The 20251-nt window shown below is 31.0% G+C and overlaps 1 protein-coding gene across 2 annotated transcripts; it reads left to right on the plus strand.

Annotated features, from left to right (window-relative positions):
* The first annotated feature begins 10152 nt into the window (after nucleotides 1–10152).
* On the plus strand, nucleotides 10153–14418 carry LOC141627967 (protein ZINC INDUCED FACILITATOR-LIKE 1-like). 2 transcript variants are annotated; one of them, XM_074441169.1, is made up of 15 exons: nucleotides 10153–10233; nucleotides 10812–10872; nucleotides 11642–11744; nucleotides 11868–11970; nucleotides 12070–12123; nucleotides 12206–12268; nucleotides 12351–12400; nucleotides 12481–12556; nucleotides 12635–12899; nucleotides 12997–13082; nucleotides 13159–13266; nucleotides 13347–13391; nucleotides 13494–13582; nucleotides 13716–13759; nucleotides 14149–14418. In XM_074441169.1, exons 1-15 carry the CDS (start codon nucleotides 10180–10182, stop codon nucleotides 14247–14249), a joined length of 1302 nt encoding a protein of 433 aa, XP_074297270.1. In that variant the 5' UTR covers nucleotides 10153–10179; the 3' UTR covers nucleotides 14250–14418. The 2 variants fall into 2 exon arrangements, with proteins under 2 accessions (XP_074297270.1, XP_074297265.1); XM_074441164.1 differs by having other exon boundaries at nucleotides 12481–12899; nucleotides 14149–14414.
* The last annotated feature ends 5833 nt before the right edge of the window (nucleotides 14419–20251 follow it).

The raw sequence follows: 20251 nt of genomic DNA on the forward strand, positions 1-20251 counted from the left end.
GCCATGGGTCCATCGGCCGAGGGTAGAACGGTATTTCCACCTGCTAGCCACTTGGCCACTACGTGACAAAAGGTGAAAGTCTATAAATACTCCTCAACCTTCATTGAGGAAATGATCCAAAAAAGTAACCTAAGAATCACTATTCACCTGGTAATATCTTCCTTATCTCTCTACAATACATATACTTAGGCCAAGCAACAACTTACCTCTCTAAGTTTACTGACTTGAGCGTCGGAGTGAGTACGCTCGGCCAAAGCCGAGCCCTCAGTTTGTTCATCGTTTCAGGAGACCGCAAGGAGGATTCAAGCAAAGACGTCATTCTACAAGCCACGGGTGGTAACAATACTTGCTCTGGAATTACACCCGGAACAATTTTATTCTTTTTTGGGTTTCTTATCCTATGCCTAGTGGACATATGTTAGAAAATCCGTTGTAATAACTTATCACGGATTCGTAAACGTTATCTAGTTGAATAAAATTCACTTATTGTGATCAATTAATCAACAATAATTATAACTTCAATACACTCGTTAAATACTCCCTCCCAGTCACTATAATGTTCCCTCTTTCCCAAAACGGATTATTCAAGTAATGTTCCCCTTTCTATTTTTAGAAACTTTTACTCTTATTTTATTCATTCCTCTCTCCTATCACCCAACCCCACCCAACTCTTTTACTCCTATTTTATTACTTTCTTTTATGTTTTGGCCCCACAATTCTTTATTTAACTACTAATAAGTCATCCCTCTCTCCTATCACCAACCCCACACAACTATTTTACTCTTATTTTAATACTTTTTCTTAAGTATCGTGCCATTATCAAAGGGGAACATTATGACGACTGGGAGGGAGTAGCTTATAGTGCCCTGTTTCTATGGCAATAATATATTAATGTTTAATAAGTCTTTTTTGTGAAAGGTAGAACACTCATAATGTATTAATGTTTCTATGGCAATATGAGTTTATTTAACCCGTCACAAATTTCTGATGGATATTATCCGCCATTTAATTTGTTATTGATGTAATGAACAATTCATAGGTAATGGACTACAGACATCATATTGCATCTCTTTCAACCTACGGAGTAATATTTAATCTGACAAATCCTGGACCATATTTATTTGTATCCCCACAAATCCACAATGCAAGAAATAACTCAATAAGGGAGGACGAATGATCGCAATTCGCATGTCACTTGTACCATTTTTACCAACATAACCACATCATTTTCTGACTGCTTAAATTATTACTTTTACTTTGTTCTTTCAAGTCAATTTATAGGTTGCTAAAGCACTTCCATTCTTTGGATACTTGGTTCATCTTAGGCCCAAAATCTCATTATAGACGGCATATATTCGTTTATAATTAAAGACGGGTCAAATACAATACCACATTCTTAATAGGACAAGTAACAAGTGGGGTGGTGGGGCCCAAAAATGTCACCACTTCAAGCTATTTGGCCCGTCTTTAACTATAGACGGATATATCCGTCTATAGCAAGACTAGCTGAATCTTAGGTTATGTACTTGTTGTAATGGCCAAGTTAAATTGAACTGAACTTAGTGAAATTGAACCTGAATTGAACTAAAATAAGAGTTAATTTGTGAAAAAATGAGCTTAATTGAACTGAACTGAACTGAAATGAGCTAAAATAAGTCCAGAAAAACATGACCTTAGGTTGTACATCTATAAAATCTAATTAAAAGGCTAGTGTGACATGGCAAATTAATTGTGACGTGGCAAATGTGACATGACAAATTAAATTGTGACGTGGCACGTGACATGGCAAATTAATGTGACATTATTATTATTCTTAAATTATGTATGTTTATTAAATATTCCATATGACGCTATTATTATTATTATTATTATTAAATTATATATGTTTGTTAAATATATGATATGATTAATTAAAAAATTAGAAAAGTGATGCTACAAATTCACCTATAAGTTTCATAATTTATATATCTATCTATCTATCTATACAATATAATCAAAAAGACAACTTGAGTGTAATTTTTACTCCATGACATTGCTAACAAACATGAAAAACATCAATAAGTAGCTTATTTTTTCAATTTTACAATCAAAACTTACTCTCATAATTAATGGTAAAATAAATTTAGAAAATTGAATGAAAAACCTTTTAAAATTCCACAATTTACTTTTTTTGAACCATCATGGAATAATTAATTTTTACAATTTACAATATAATTAAAAAGACAACTTAAATGTCATTTTACTCCATATGGCATTGCTAATACATAAAAAAAAAATAAGTAGCTTATGTTTTGAATTTCACAATCAAAACTTACTCTCATAATTAATGGTAAAATAAATTTAGAAAATTGAATAAAAAAACTTTTAGAATTCCACAATTTATACTATTTAATTAAAAGGCTAGATTAAAATATTTAATTAAATTCCACATGGTATTAGCATTCAATTTAATTCTACATCACATTTTCATACCCTAATAACTTCTATTCATTTTTATTGATTATTTAATTTATTTATATTCATTTTTATTGATTATTTAATTTATTTATAATTATTAACACACAAAATGGAATATCAAAAAACGGAATAGTAAGTGAATCTATACAATCTAAATAAAAGAGTACCTTTAAAACATCTATCTATACAATCTAATTAAAAGGGTACCTAAAACATCAAATTAATGTGACGCTAATATGTCGTGGCAAATTTTTATTGTGACATGACATTGATTTAACTCGCTTAATTTGCTAAAAAAAAAACACTCATGCTAGCACTAAATTCTTCTACTTATGTCTACATGAATTTCCATCTTCCATCTTTACCTATTGTTTAATAATGTATTTAAAATAGTAGAAGTTCAAGAGAATGGAAACCTAAAACTCATTAGTCACATAATTAAATAATCTTTATATTAATTTGACAAAATTTAATCTCATAAACTCATATAATTACCTAACTCATTTTTATGTTTAATATTAGAGAAGAGGAAGAGGTGTATCTTTAATGTCCTAAACAATGTATAAATATACAAGTTTTCTCCTCTTTCAATATCATATTCTCCTTACCAATATTTTTGTTGATTAATTTTTCTTTTATGAATATGTTTATATTTATATATGCTAACTTAGGTTGACAAAGTTATATTTATCATTCAAAATGCTTAAATTTCCAATATAGTGTTTACAATTAAATATGTATTTTTTTTGTATTAATTTTTTTTTTAATTTGTGTATTGTAGATATGATAATTTTAGTTACTAATAAAAGTGTTTGGATTTTCAGGTTTGCTTGCGTCACGAGTTTCAAACCTTGCAACTAAGCATCTGATCCATTTGGCTGTCATTTAGGTTAATAAATTTGGTTTGATTAATTTGATCATCACCAACAAATGCTAAATCTTGAGTTTGGTCTAAGCAAAATGACATGTATATTCTCATATTATAGTCAATGATGAATTCTTACATTCTTACATTGCATTTTAACAAAAGCGAAAGTGCATGTAACAATTTTTCAAAGTGTGATAACAAATAACTACATATATTGAAGGCATTTTGTTATTATGTCAATAATTAATTTAGGTGATGGTTTATGCTCTTGTAACTCTCATTCCTTTATTCATGACTTTCAATCTAACACATCTGATCTGTTAAAGTTTTATGGTACACTAATCTAAAATATTCATTTTTATAAACAATGCCTTACATTTAAATTAAAGTATTTGTACTTTTAATGAAGTTTTGAAACATAAATTGGTAATTAAATTTTCATCAAGGCCAGATTTGTAGTAAACTTAATTTTGTGATATTTATATGTTTTATCTTTTATAGATATAAAAAAAAGTGACTATAAAAGTATGGTAGATTTTAATGCTTAATTGATGTTGTTTGTTTCTATAACTTTTTTCATATCTTGTCAGTGGACAAACCTTTGTAATGCATTTGATTACTAAATTAGGCCAGTTCCATACCGTATGAATTTTTGAAATTTTAACCCTTTCATGATTAGTTTCTCTCTATTATAGTATTATCCCAACTTAAATTCTCAAATTTTCAAACACACAATTATTATAAATCTTTGATATTAAGGATGTTGGTTGTAAATAGAAAAAATAAGAAAAAAAAAATAATTTTCATGAACATACAAACAAAAAAAGATAGTTTGGTTGCCAAATTATATGAGTTACAATTGCATATTTTACTACATTTCTCTTTGTTTATTACAATTTAAAATTTGTAATAAATTAAATAACATTATTAAACCAAATTTATAATACAAGGATCTCATGAAATAATATTAGTACTTTATGAAAGCACAGTTGATAATTTGGTATTCATAAGTTTTAACATAATTGTATAATTTTTTTTTCATATATTCACCTTGTAATTAAGCACATCTTTCTTTTCCAACCATTACTATTCTTCACAAGGCAAATGAATCTGTGAAATTAAGATGGTAATTGGAACACAAGTAAAAACTTGAGAAAATAGTAATTTTTATTGAGAAAGAGAAATAAGACAACAAATATTTATTTTGAATATTCAATTCATGTATATGATCTAAGCATTCAAGCAGTAACTAGAAAATTGGAAAACAAGTTCAAGATATACCACTTTTTCTGGACTTAAACATCATCTATATTCTTACTAAGTAGCGACATCTCACCCTTCAGAAATGGTAATCTCCGTTTGAATCCGTGCATTATGCACGGGTGTAAAAACTAGTTCTTTAGCTCAAAAGTTAAGATATTTTACAATCTCCTTTTATTTTCCTTTTATTTTAATCGGGTGAAAATTGTCTTAAATTAAGACGATTGATAGATGAATCATGCATCTTAGCCAAAACCTTAAGATTATGGTTGAGGCACAACTATTATATTTATTTCTATTACGCCCTCTCATTTGAATGTCCATTGGGTTTGAAGAGTGGTTAGTGCACAAGCTCTTCCAAACCATGTGCTGAAATTCCACTTCGTGAGTTATTAAAGACTACCAGGATTTGAACAGTGGCGTCGTTACGGGGGATGCAGTGGCTGCAGCTGCATCCCCTAATATATGTAAAATTTAGTTCAGTATTAATGTATATGAGTTCCAGTGGCTCAATGGTAAAGTGCAATTATTGAGATCTAGAGGTCCCAGGCTCAATCCCCCATCCAGACCCTTTGAGTTTTAATTTTTTTACAATTTATTAAGCTCCATATATTCAATAAAATTAAATGCATTTATTTCTCCCAAGTGCTACATTTAACATTCCCCAAAATTTTTTTCTGGTGAGGTAACATTCCCCATAATGCACCACCTTAAATATACAGAAATGCAACTAATTATAATCTAATTTCCAAATTTATGTTAACGTAATACTTTGTACATAAATGTATCGTATTTCAGTATATGTAAGACGACGGTCTTATAGTAGTCAATCCACTTGTAAGCAAATTATCGATAAATGGATGGTATTTTATTAAAAAGGAGAGTCTCACGATACGATACCCGTCTTCTTATTCTGAAACTTGTGTAAATATTTTCGTTTGGCCTAAACTTAATGACTCGGGGTACATTTAAATTTCGCACCCCTATCATCCAATTCCTAGATACGCCACTGGATTTGAACCCGTGATCTTTAGTCACATTGACTCTGATATCAGATAAATAAATCATCTCAACCAAAACCTTAACCGTGTTAAAACAAAAGTTGAGCTAATAATGTCCTTTGTCCTTGGGGCACAAAAGGATATTTTACACATTTGAACTCCACTATGTAACCGTGCATGTGTTGGGGCATGAAAGGAAATTGCACGTTTCAAATACGTATTTGTTAATATTTTTACAAACATGAGAAAAAAAAATGCAAAAAGATCTCTTTAGCACTAATTCATCTGACTACTAGCTGGAAATATGAGTGGTTGTAGTTTTATTTCGCGTTTATAACTTTCTTAAATTAAGGATCTATAAATTTTAAGAGACTATTGTTTGAACTGAACTGGATATCATATCCGCGAAAAATTAAGATCCAAAGACTAGACTGGATAGAAATCGGTGTGATCATGTTTAAGTTGGACTTGAATTTTGAAAGGCCTTACTTACAATGAAATGAAATTGTATTAAAATTATGCAACAATGTACATACATAAACTATATACCGAAACCGCGTAACGCGTAACAATAAAGCTCTGTTCTTTTGGACTGAAATTCTCTGAACTGAACTGAATTGAACTAAAGTAAGAGTTAATTTATAAAAAAAAAAGTTGAACTGAACTGAATGAAGCTGAACTGAATAAAGGTGAACTGAAATGAACTGAAATTAAGTCCAAAACAACATGCCTAAGTCACACTTTATGTAATTGAATCTTTTTTTTTTCTTCTCGCCAAAACAAATAATAATAATAATAAGCCAAACGTGTAAATTATAACATTGTCCACTCATATTTATTTTGTAGTTAATAAATAGTAACATGATTAAAAATGGAAAATAATCAAATTGATCATATACCATATACCATGCATAATAAAGGAAAAAGGTGGAACTATATAATTAAACACAAAATTAAGGCTTTGTCAAGGTTAAATTTTTATAGGATTACAATGGCTGACAATATGGAGGCACTGTTGGTGAAACAAGTATACTATCATGAGAATTGTCCAGGTTGCAAAGTTGATAGAAGAAAAGCAGAAAATCCTAATATTCCATGGCTTCACTTCTTTTTCATATGGATTATTACCCTTTCTTCAGGTATGTATTCTGTGTTAAATTAGTTCGATACTTCACTCTGGTCGTATGTACTTTATAACAAGACATTTCATTTTGAATAAAAAAAGAAAACCTTACGGAAAGAAATTGTATTGGTTACACCCTTTCATTTCAATTACTGTGATATAATTATCATACGAAGAATATAACTTTGTAAAATGATAACATGAAAATAATTTTTAAATTTAAATGTGAATTTTGTACTTTGCATCTTTCTTGAACTTTTATCCAACTTTGACACTTTGTTGAGGACTTAAGATAGACATTTGCTTTGATTATGAGCTTTTTTTTTTTTTTTTTTTTTTTTTTTTTTTTGGGCCTTCCATAGATGTATATTATAATGTTACATTGAGATTTAAGCTAAATTTCAATGTAACATTTAATCTATATTATAATGTATTTGATCTTCCATTAATATATGGTATAATGTCCAAAATTTAAATCAAGAATTAGTGGCACATTTTTTACCTTTTTAATTAGTCTAGTTTGGCTAGTGACATTATTAAGGTTTGTTTGGCTATCTTTTAAATTCATATTAACTAGAAAATTTTAGTTTATAAATGAAGTCATGTTTCATTGTCACATTGAGTAATTCACCGGTTCATTTAAATAGAAATTTAAGAAGTGCAAGTCGCTTCCCTTAACTACCCAGGTAAATAAGAGCTCCACATAAATTAAAATGACTTTGTACCAACCAAATAACTTTTATACAATTGACGTGAATTGTTAATTTTTATTAACTTAATTTTGATGATAATTTTCATCCCCTCTCGATTAAGCAAACAAATATATAGTAGCCCGTACTTATTTTGGTATAACTTTTTTAATTCAGATGTGAATTTTGTACAGTAGTGAGAAAACCCCCAAAGAATAAAAATAATAATTAGCTATTACAAGAGGAATAAAACCACAAAGAACATGTTCACGAAGGATAGAGCGAAGACGATTGCACGGAGGAGCTTCAAAATTTGCCCAAATTTTCATCATAATTTTGCGTGTCGAAAAAATAATTGAATTACTACTTTCAGTTTCAATCAGCTTTATTTAGACAAGAACTTTAATTCTACTTAATAGCTTTAAATTGCTAAAAGATAATCCTAAAATTGAATTTTGCTTGTCAAGTTTTCTGGTTATTTATGTACAAATGATAAAATTGGGTTTTCTTAACATGTGTTCAAAGACTATATTTTAGAAAAAACTGTAATAGAAAAGTAAGAGATACTTAAACTTTGCGTTATACCAGTTCTTATGTGAGGCCGTCTTACATAAGAATTTGTGTAAAACAGGTTTCTTTAACGATTTTTAAGAGTTTGTTTTTATGTAAGAGCTTGTTTAATTTAAGTTTGCCACCTTGTGAATGTGTGCTAGACTATGCGCTGTTTGGTAAACGGCATATTGACCAATTTTTAGCATATTCAAGGGTTTTAGCATGTTTGACCAATCAATATGCTAATTTTAGTGTTTGGTAAACAACATATTGAATATGCTGTTTTACAATATGCCGTTTACCCCAGCATATTGGTTAGCATATTGTAAAATAGGAAATTTTTCTCTATTTTACAAAGAAAATTAACAATCTAATAATCGTAATCTGCCAATTACCAAACACTCAAATTAATTCTGCTAATTATAATATGCTAGTCAAACCTTCTGATAAAATCTGCCATTTATAATCTACTTATGCTAAAATTAATACGCTGTTTACCAAACAGGGTCATAGGAATATTTTGGATTTACATATACTCCCTCCCAGTCGTTATAATGTTCCCCTTTGATATGGGCACGATACTTAAGGAAAAGTATTAAAATATTAGTAAAAGAGTTGTGTGGGGTTGGTGGTAGGAGAGAGGGATGAATTATTAGTAGTTAAATAAAGAATTGTGGGGCCAAAACATAAAGGAAAGTAATAAAATAAGAGTAAAAGAGTTGTGTGGGGTTTGGTGATAGGAGAGAGAAATGAATAAAATAAGAGTAAAAGTTTCTAAAAATAGAAAGGGGAAAATTACTTGAATAATCCGTTTTGGGAAAGAGGGAACATTATAGTGACTGGGAGGGAGTATAATTGATTTTCTTATTATAATCTAGTGAAAATTGTTAATAACCACCTAGTATTTACCGTATTTTTCAAATTACCACCTTGTATTTTATTTATTACAAATAACCACCTATATTATTATAGTGTATATATCCCAACTCACACCTTATTTCAATACCCGTCACGTTTTTACTTATTTCCCGACTCGATTACTAATTAAAGTTACAAATTATCTTAACTACCCTTACAAATTATTCATATAAACACTTTTTAGATGTAAACCATTCACTACCTTATAATAGCAACTTACCTGATTAGAAATCAAAACCTCCAAAATTGAAGAACATGACTCATCACTATTCCACCGTACATCTTCTTCTTTGTTTAAGCTAATCACCAGAACTAATCAACACTAAATAACTACTGCAACTAACAACTGCAAATTCATCATACAAGTTCTAGTGATTACACCAATTCAATCTATTACTTAGTACATCTCAAAATGCATTTGTAAATGGCATTACAATATCGTTTTGCCGATATATAAACAAAAATCCCACAAACAAGGGTACAACAAGCTATTAAAATCCATTTAACTTGTTCTTAACTTTTCTTCATCAAAGCCATCTCCTCAGCCAATTGCTTATTCATCGCCTTCAAGTCTACTTGGAAAGTCACACCAGCACTTGCCAACATCTAAAGACGTAAGCTGACCTCCATTTTATGAAATTGGATCTAAATGATGGACAAAAGACAATAAAATAAAATAATAATCATCAAATTAACCCAGAAATTTGGACTTGCCAATTGCCATCATCTAAAGGCGTCAACTTTAGACCAAATTTTGACAATAAATACTAATTGAATCATAACCTTCGAACAAACTAGGCCTTTTACAATCAAATAATCAAGCCCTAAATTAACCCAGAAAATGAACCATAATCAATGAATCTAATAGTAACCCCGAAATTAATTCAGAAATTAAAAAGCAATTTCTTATCTTGGTTGAGAAGAAGATGAACAGAAGATAAAAGACAGCTAATCTGAGGAAGAAGATGAAGACAGGAAGGAGTGAGGCAGTGTATTTCAATGTGAGTTGGATATACATTCACTAATTTGAATTGAAATGGTTGAAACTTGAAATATGTAATTGGGGTTTACGGAGAGCATTGGGGGTTAGTTAAGGTAATTTGCAAGTTTAATTAGTAATCGAGTCGGGAAATAATTATAAATGTGACGGGTATTGAAATACGGTGTGAGTTAATATAGGTGGTTATTTGTAATAAATGAAATACAAGGTGGTAATTTGAAAAATATGGTAAATACTAGGTGGTTATTAACAATTTTCACTATAATCTAACTTCCGCATTTTAATTAAGTCTGAAAATTTTCTTTTGGTTTATGATTATCACAGCTTTGTCAACATCATCCATCTTTCCCTTCCTCTATTTCATGGTACGTACATTTTCCTTTCCAAGCCAATATCATCAACGACGCATTTTAACTCACATTCATCTTTATCGAAGAGGTCTTAACTTAGTGGTTAAGATGGAGATATCGTGACAATAGGTCACGGGTTCAAATGCCCCTCCCCTATATAACTATTGATCTTATGCCTCATTCGACACAAAAAAAAATTCAAATGCATTTTTTTCGAGCTTTTATAATTTATAATTTATATTTAAATTTTTTCATGTCAACAATTAAAATCTATTTGAGCTCATATATATTATTTTTGAGTTTCACTATATTTTTTTAAGTTCAGTGTTTTTTATGATGGAGCTCGACAGCTCGTATCTTCAAATAAATTAGCTCATAATCTGTAGGTCTAAGCTCAAATATACAGATTATTAAACTCGAGTTTTATTATATACAATCAGTACAAGTGTACAACTGATTGTATAGTCTACTTACTTTAACGTACTGGTCTTGTGCCTCATTCAATCCTAAAAAAATTCATATGCATCTTTTTAATCCCTACTATAATTTTCTTGGTTTATGGATCTAATTATTGTATGCGCATGTTTAATTAGATTAGGGATTTCCATATTGCAAAACGAGAAGAAGATATTAGTTTCTATGCAGGCTTTATTGGTAAGAAGAGTTATCCTTCTTTCTACTCCAAATTCTTGTACTAGACCATTTGATAATAAGTTCAGCACAAAGACTTGTGAGAGGCGGTCTCTCATTAAGCTCTTGAGAGGATAATTATATCCGTACTCTTGTGTGTATTTTCCGTAACCCTTTTTATTGTTGATCATGGCTCAGAATTTGGTAGTGTACCCATTTTGTCGTAGATTGTGACCTTTTTCATTAGGAAACCATTTTATGTACCTGACCCGAGTCCCCACTCCCGAGTGACTTTCTTGCATAGTTGCAAGTAGACCTGGCAAATCGGGTTAACGGGTCGGGCCATTTCGGGTTTCTCAAATTTTCGGGTTAGCTCGGGTCGGGCCGGGTCATTTTGGATTCCGGGCCTGTTTCGGGTTTGTTGGCCGGGTCTGTTTCAGGTCAAGCGGGTCGGGTTATTTTCGTGTCAATGAGTAAGAGAGAAAACGGCATTTGAAGTCTTGTGGGGTCAATTAGAGTTATATTTTGTCGGGTCATTTTCGGGTAGAGTGGTTTCGGGTCGGGCATTTTGGGTCGGGTCTGATATGGGTCCATGAAAACTCGGGTCATTTTCGGGTCGGGACGGGTCAATTCGGGCTTCAGGTGTCATTCGGGTGTGGCAGTTCGGGTCAATTTCGGGTCTCGGGTCAACCTTTTCGGGTTAGGTTGATTTTGCCAGGTCTAGTTGCAAGTCTAGTGAGTAGCATTTAGCAATCCATTTTACAGAAGCTGATACATTTTTCTTATGCTAAAGGGTGTTCACTCCTGGTTGGGAGGTTTTTAACTTCACTTCTCTGGGGAATCGTGGCTGATCGCTATGGTCGAAAGCCTGTCATGATAATAGGCACAATGGCAGTGTAAGTTTCTTACATTTGATCTGCCCTTCACCTTGGAATCGACATTGGATCAGTTCGATTCACATAATTCAGTATCTGTCATTATCTGATGGTATATATACATTCGTTTATATCGGCTTTCAGACTTATATTCAATGCAACATTTGGTCTGAGCAAGAGCTACTGGATGGCAATTACTTCAAGATTCCTGCTTGGAGCTTGCAATGGAGTCATTGGACCAATGAGGGTAATGCTTACAGCTTACTGTCGTATTATGACAGTATAAGACCGTCTCACAGGAGAGTTACTCTTTTTCTAAAGTTTGCTTCTTTTTTTTAATGGGCAGGCTTATGTCACCGAAGTTTGTCGTAGGGAGCATCAACCTCTTGGCGTCTCGTTGGTATGTGTACAATATATGTCTGGAAAATGTGTTTGTACTCGACTCTGTGTTGGTTATTATGGTCTTTAATGTATTGTTTCAGATAATGTCAGCCTGGGGGATTGGTTTGGTAATAGGCCCGGCAATTGGTGGTTTTCTGGCGCAGGTGCATTCGTCTTCTGTTTTGTCATTCTGCATCATAATTTTGTTTGAACTGTATTTTGAATTTTGAATTTACATTTCCACAGCCTGCAGAAAAATTCCCGAATGTATTTTCTCAGGAGTCGATTTTTGGGAGGTAACTAGAGTTCTTCTTGCCCTATTACATCATGTAATTAACCGTATTTGATGAATTGTTAATGGTTCTCTCGATTGCAGGTTCCCTTACTTCTTAGCATCTTTGGCGATATCAATCTACGCTTTATTTGTGTTTGTTATCTGCTTTTGGCTGCCAGTATGTTTTCTGTATTGTGTCCCTTACCGCGCTGTAGTTGAATGCTGCCTGCTACTGATCAGTAAACTGTTGTTGCAGGAAACCCTGCACTCGCATTCTGCAGAGGATAAACTTGGATTTAATGATGTTGAAAAATCGCAAAGTACCGAATCAAAATCCTCCAATTCCTCGCTCACCCTTCTCAGAAACTGGCCTTTGATGTCGATGATCATCGTGTTTAGTATCTTCCAGATGCATGATACAGCATATAGTGAGGTATTCTCATTGTGGGCGGTGAGTCCTCGGTCATTAGGCGGACTGAGTTTTTCAACTGACAATGTTGGCCAAGCTCTTGCAGCAGCAGGTACTCCGAGCATTTTTCTGATTTCTGATGACTGTTTTTCAGCCACGAATATATAAACGGAATATATCTTAGTAACAAGGGTGCTCAATGATCGTAGGGATTGGTATGTTAAGTTGTAACCTAATTCTGTATCCGGCCTTAGGAATATCACTAGGACCATTGACAGTCACTCGTACTGGAGCGGTAATGTCTCGACACTGATAAAACTTTAGGTTTGAGTTTTGATCTCGACACTGATACTCTTGCTTTCTATGTGAAGGTTCTTAGTATACTTCTACTGACTTGTCTCCCTTTCACTACTAATTTACGTGGCGTAACTCTCACGCTAGTGATCGATCTCGCTTCTATCCTGCAAAATATGTTTTCGGTATGTATTTTAATCTTAGTAACACCTGACTCGCAAAATCCGTGTATTTTCTGATTTATATCCTCTGATTTTGGCAACAGTGTATAATCTCAATAGGACTGTTTCTCCAGCAAAATAGAGCTGTGGTAATATTTCCTTTCGAAGTTGTGTTTCTGTAGCTCGCTTTTATTGTCATTCATCGAACTCTTTAATTTGAAATGGGTTTCTCGGTTAAATTGTTAAACCAGAGTCAAGAACAAAGAGGAGCAGCTAACGGAATTGCTCTGAGTATCACGTCGCTCTGCAATGCAATTGGACCTGCCATTGCTGGAACAGTGTATGTCTTCTGTATCTTCCTCATTTACGCGAATTTACTACATTCTATGTAACTCGGGTACCAGTCCAACTCTGCTGACATTTACAAGTTCATGAAAAATACTCTGCTGATGTCGAAAGCTAACTATGTGCAGTCTTTCTTGGGCTCAATCGCGCCAGAATGCTAGTTTTCTTCCAGGTAACAACTTAAACTTCTGCATAGTTTTACATAATTTTTTATTTTTACTAAAATGGACGGGCCAGGCCGGGCTGGGAAAATGGAACCCGGGCCAGTGCAGGGGACAATAGCGGGTCGGGCCGCACGGCGTGTGGGGTGGCGAGATGGGGCGGGCTTGTCCGGGTCGGGCTGGCCCGTGCTGTTGGCCAGCTCTGCTAGTGACCAATGAGTAAGATGAGCTAGTTCATGTGCCACCTGATTCCAGTTTCTACGATATTTGCCTTAATCTCGGAATAATTGAATCGTTGTCGCTTGATTTTAGTCGTTACGCAATAAATACAGTCGATACCGTCTCGATAATTAATGCCATGATGCTAACAAATTGAGTAACTGGTACATTTTACTTGCAGGGAGTCACATGGTTTTCTTCGTACTAAATATGGTGAAATTCATAGGATTACTGATGACTTTCAAGCCCTTTTTGGTTAAACCAGCTCAAGAGTTCGATTAAACGGTGGTGGATTTAGGGGGTGTTAGTGGAGACGCTCGCCTTGCTTAACGTTGGAAATTTCAAATTTTATAGTTAAAATTTTTATATTTTCGAGTTTACATTAAAAGCATTATTAGTTCGCCCTTACTAAAATTCTTTTGCCTCCTAAATGTGAATCTTGGTTCCGCCACTGTTTGGTTATATGTTTCCTACAAATTAAATTACATGTGGAAAAATATTATTCTTAGACATTGTAATTTTGGATGTTTAGTTGGTTTTTTTGTTTGAAAAGGCAAAAAAAAAAAAAAATATAGTGTATGATTATCTATATATGTGCATCCCCGCTAAACTAAAAGAATAAGAAAACTCTAATATTTTCCCGCCTAAATGAATATTCCATATGTGGGCTTCATTATATTCTATTTATAATTGGGTCAAACTACTTAATTCCATATAATTCTATTTCATTTACACATTTATATACCTACAACTGGGCCAATACTAATTAATTACATACAACAACTAACCTACTACAAGATAAGAGCATCATATATTCTTTTTACTTCTAAAACGAAAAAATTGCCAATAATATATATTTTTCTCACACTTTAATTTAATATCTATTTCTACTCTATACAACGCGAGCATTTAAATATTGGTTAATTTTTTAATTTTTTTCTACTTAATATATACATAAGTATATTTATTACAACACATATACACACAAAATAGTTTCAGCAATTTTATATAGAGTAACAGTGTTGAACCTTTTTTTTTCTATCTCTTAATACAAAACATTATTAATATTAAGTTTTATTCTATACTAAAATTTTAAATGGAGTTAAAATAAATTAAATAATTGTTAAATTCTCTAATGTCTCTCACAAATACCGTGCTTAGCACGGGATCTCAACTAGTAATAGATTAATAGCTAAGACCCTACAAATAAATGTATCTTAACATGACAAAATTTGTTCCAAGAAATTTATAGAGGGCCTTGCCATTGAGATTTTCGGTTTTAGGTATTAATATTATGTAACTAGATTTGTGACCCGTGAAATTCACGGATTTATCTGTTTTAGTTTTGATATTTTTATCGTACTGTTAATATTTGTTCGAACAATTAGTTGTTGATCCATTTAAAAATATACAGTCTTGAAATTAGTTAGTTAATATCTTATTTCTTTGACAACTTTGGTTTATTTTTTTAAATCGAATCCTGCAAGTGACAATGTGGTAGCTACTAATTTTGAAAAACTTGACAACGTTGACAAAGACGACTCATTATATATACGTGTGTTTACTCCGCAATATAATAAAGTGAGTTTTTAAATATTAAAAGTTGAAACCATCCATATATAATAAATTCCGTATGGAAAAATTTTCAATGACGCCTTATATGGTTGTAAACTCAATACCTCAGTATAGTCATCTCCAAATTATTTTCAGACCTCTCCATCAACCCTCCCATAGAAATTATCTTTGAAGTCTTATCACCATGTGCATGCTTCAAATTTTATTACATCCGAAAAACATATATTATATCGATAGAAAAATATTAGATACGATTCAACGGTATGGTCGGTATCTACTCCATGTATTATGAATTAAATTTTCATTTCAATTGCTCAATAATCTAAAAAACTATATTCCCTAAATTCGAATTCTAAAAGGTTAATAAATTTTTTTAAGTTTCTTATTACTATTTCAAGAATTTGCTCCATCTTTTGTTATACTTATGTCCACGATCTTATATAAAATTAAAAATAGTATTAAAGACTATAAAATAATCTATTTCGGTTTTGAAAAAAAAAACACATAAACTTAAAAATATCCGGATTAGAATTTAGAAACCATACTATTTAATATTTATCTGAAGGTTTACTTTCGCTTCCTTTTAGTACATGCCTTGATAATAGTTCATATGAAATGAAAAAGAAAAATATATGTAAGAGATGATTATACTGATGAATACAAAAATACAAATTCAAATAGGTTGATCGGGAAAACACAATAGTAAAATTACACAACAATATACGCTTAATAACAAATTTAAAGAAATATTATAAGATCTCTATTTTGAGGTCAACGATCATCTTATAATGATAAAAAAAAGCATAAACCACTTTAAAAAGTAAAGTAAATTTTATAGAAAAACAACTAAAAGGTGGGAGTAGGGATGGCAGTGGGTCGGGGACCCGACCCAGACCCTTAGGGTCGGACCCTAATGGGTCGGGTCTGGGTCTCATTTTTTCAGACCCAATGGGTATGGGTCGGGTATGGGTCTTAGATAAATATTTCGGGTCCGGGTAAGGATCTGATTTATGGGACCCGGACCCGACCCTTAGACCCTAATAATTTTTTTTAAAAAAAAAAAAAATTTAACCTAACAAAAGACAGCCGTTCCTCACTTCCTCTCACACCCAATTATTTACTCTTTTCTATTCTAACTTATAACCCTAAATTCACCTTCCATCAATCTCCATTAATTCACCTCCAAAACCACATCTAAAATGGTCACCTTCCATCAATCTCCATTAATTCACCTCCAAATGTGTCGGCTCTATCAACAAGGATGTAGTTTTTGTCATACAGATACTCATCATCTCCTCTCACATTTCTCTCGTTTTTCTGTATTGTTCCTTCATCTTCCTTAATTCTCAGGTCCTCAAATTCCTCTTTTCATATGGTTATGTATCTTTTTCCTTATTGGCCCCTTTGCTCCTCTTTCTCTTACTACTGGAGATATAAGAGTTGGGCATGAACAAATAACTCATATTGAATTGATGATGATGAATGAACGAAAAAATTGATTAATAAAAAAAACAAATGTAAAAGATCTGATCTTTATAAGGAATTTAATCTTTGAAATCTCACTGTTTAATCATGTATTTTTGGAATTTAATCATGTATTTTTGGACTTTAATCTTTGAAATCTCACTGTTTGTGTTTGATTTCTAAAGCTGACATGGAGTTTTGAAGCCCCTGGTAGTATATTTACTTGGTACACCTACTACACCATTGAAATTACAAAGACACAATATTTACTCTAGACCCGCGGGTAGACCCGACCTGGACCCGGACCCATTGGGTATGGGTAAGGGTCTGATAATTTTAGACCCTATAGGGTCTGGGTCGGGTCCGGGTCCAGAGTTGGGGGTCCGGGTTCGGGTCCGGGTCTTACTGGACCCGACCCAGACCCGACCCATTGCCATCCCTAGGTGGGAGTTGGAGAAAACTTAATTGGAAGAGGAAATGACATAACTAAAATGATTAATTATTGTCACGGTGGTTCAAAAAGTAAATTGTGAAATTTTAAAGATTTTTCATTCAATTATTTGTACTTATTTATTTACCATTAATTATGAGAGTAGTTTTTTTTTTTTAGGAAATTATGAGAGTAAGTTTTATGTATTATTCCTGTTTTGACAAAAAAACAAATAAACTTAAAAAAACATACGAAGTAGAATTTAGACATTATACTATTTAGTATTTACCCGAAGGGTCACTTTCGCTTCCTTTTATTATATGCCTTGATAATAGTTCATATAAAATGAAAAAGAAAAATATATGTTAGAGGTAAATACTCGTGAATACAAAAATACAAATTCAAATAGGTTGATAACGAAAGAGAAAAAGGATTACGCATCTGAGGTAGTACCTCAGACCTTGTAGTTTTTGAGCATATGCACATTTTTTCTGGGCATATTACCATTTATAAATATAGTTTTTGAGCAATATTATATTTTTTTAGTGTAATTTTTAGTAAATGTGCTCAAAAACTTTATACTAAAGCAGAACTCAAAAACTTTAAAATAAAACTCAGAAAATAAACAATAAGAGGTACTACCTCAGATGTATAATCTATCAACTGATAACGAAAGTATTATAGTAAAATTACACCGCAATATACGTTTCATAACAAATTAAAAGAAATATTATAAGACTTCTATTTTGAGATCAACAATCATCCATTACTTATCAGTTTATACCTTACGTTTTTTTACCTTTAATTTTACCTCAGTTTCGTGCCTTTTGTATTTCTTCCCTCTTCAGATTACCCACGTGATGGTTTGCCTTATCTGCATTTATATACGTTTCATGGTTCTAAAGTTATGTAGAAAATACATTGAACAAAAGATAAAACATCAACCTGGCAGAAACATGACAAACGAATCAAAATATTGTCACATGTAAGTCACTTAAATTAAACCAACTGAAAAACATGAATTCAAATATAAAGCAAACGATTCATAAAACCAACAACATAACAAATTAAAATATACTTTATTGGACACAACAACAACAACAACAACAACAACAATAATACTCAACAATAATACTCAATATAATCAAATAAATAAATTAAACCATAAAATATAATCCACAACTTAGAAACTCATGACAAATGGTCATATTTTAAATAAATAAAAGTGAATAGAAACTATTATAAGTATTGTAGGTTTTATAGTCATTACACAACCATAAATTCTCATATTTTAATTTAACTTTTAAGTTATTTTGTGGTATTATTAAATTAGATAATTGATTGTCGAGGACCTCAAGAGATGAATTAAATAGGACAAAATGCAAATAAAAATTAGGGGTGTTGAGTAATATAAGGACTTTTAATAAAATTATTAAATATTATATTACAAAAATTAATTAAATAGGAAAAACTTTTAGTTAATTTGGTGTGTGTTAAGTATTATAAAGAGTTTTAATCAATTTATTACCATGTTTAAATAAAAGAAATTAAATAGGAAAATGTTAATAATGGTGGGTGTTCAATAATATGAAGATGTTTAATTAATTTATTAACAGGTTTTATTACAAAAATTTTAAAAACAATGAATTAAATAAGAAAATGTTAATAATGGTGAGTGTTTAGTAATATGAAGAGGTTTAATTAATTCCTTAACATGTTTTATTACAAAAATTTCAATTAAAATATCAATTTTAATTATAAATTATGAAATTTATTTTCATGTTTTATTACAAAAATTTCAATTAAAATATCAATATTAATTATAAGTTACGAAATTTGATGGAAATTTTTAAGGGTTTTATAAATTTTGGAAGACAATATATTTAATATACAAAACTAATTTAAGAATAATGATAATATCCTTTAATATTATAGAAATAAGAGAATATTTTTAATTTATAGATAGATAATTTAAATTAATGTCATGTAATAATAAATTGATAATCCATGTCACCTTAAAAATATGCAACATCACATTTAAATATGCCACGTCACATTAAATTTTAATCTAGGTGGCTTTTTGGATTCTACGTGGCTTTGTCTACATGGCGTTTATTTCTCATTTTAGGGTAGCTTTTTAATTATATTTTATAGATTTTATAGATATGTAGAAAAGTTTCATGACTTTTGAGTATTCATTTTCATTATTAACATATTTATTGTAGACATAAATATAGACTAAATAGAAATGAAATGTAAAAGGTTTTTTTTTCTTTTTTTTTTTTACAAAATTCACATTACATGAGAATTGTTTAGGGAGTTATCTTACGAAACTAAAAGAGGTGGATATTTTGCCTTGTCTTTTATTTATAAATTATATTTATACATTTATTTATTTATCAAATTTAACAAAATTGAGCAAGTTTATTTTCAATAAGATTTAAGAGGGAGTTGCACATATAAACAGTTTAAAATTAGAGTGATGTAAATTTTTAATTTTTCGTTTAACCAATTCTAGTTTTAAAAATTAAAATATTAGTGTTTAATGTTAACTGTTAAGTATGTTTTTATTTGCTCTTAATATTTACAAATTATTTATTATTTTATACTGGTGTAAAATTATAATTATGTGATATTTATTTGTTGCTTGAAATATTCTAATAATAAACGTAAAATTTTTAAATTTATTATGAATTTATTTTTAATGGTTGTTTAATTTATCTAAAAATTAAAAAAGCCAAAATTAATGTTTGTTATGCTATTTGCATTTAATGGTTCAATTTTTTTTTATATATAATAAATAATGACGTGGCTT

This window comes from Silene latifolia, chromosome 2, assembly GCF_048544455.1.
Source record: "Silene latifolia isolate original U9 population chromosome 2, ASM4854445v1, whole genome shotgun sequence".
In the NCBI taxonomy this organism is placed as follows: Eukaryota; Viridiplantae; Streptophyta; class Magnoliopsida; order Caryophyllales; family Caryophyllaceae; genus Silene; species Silene latifolia.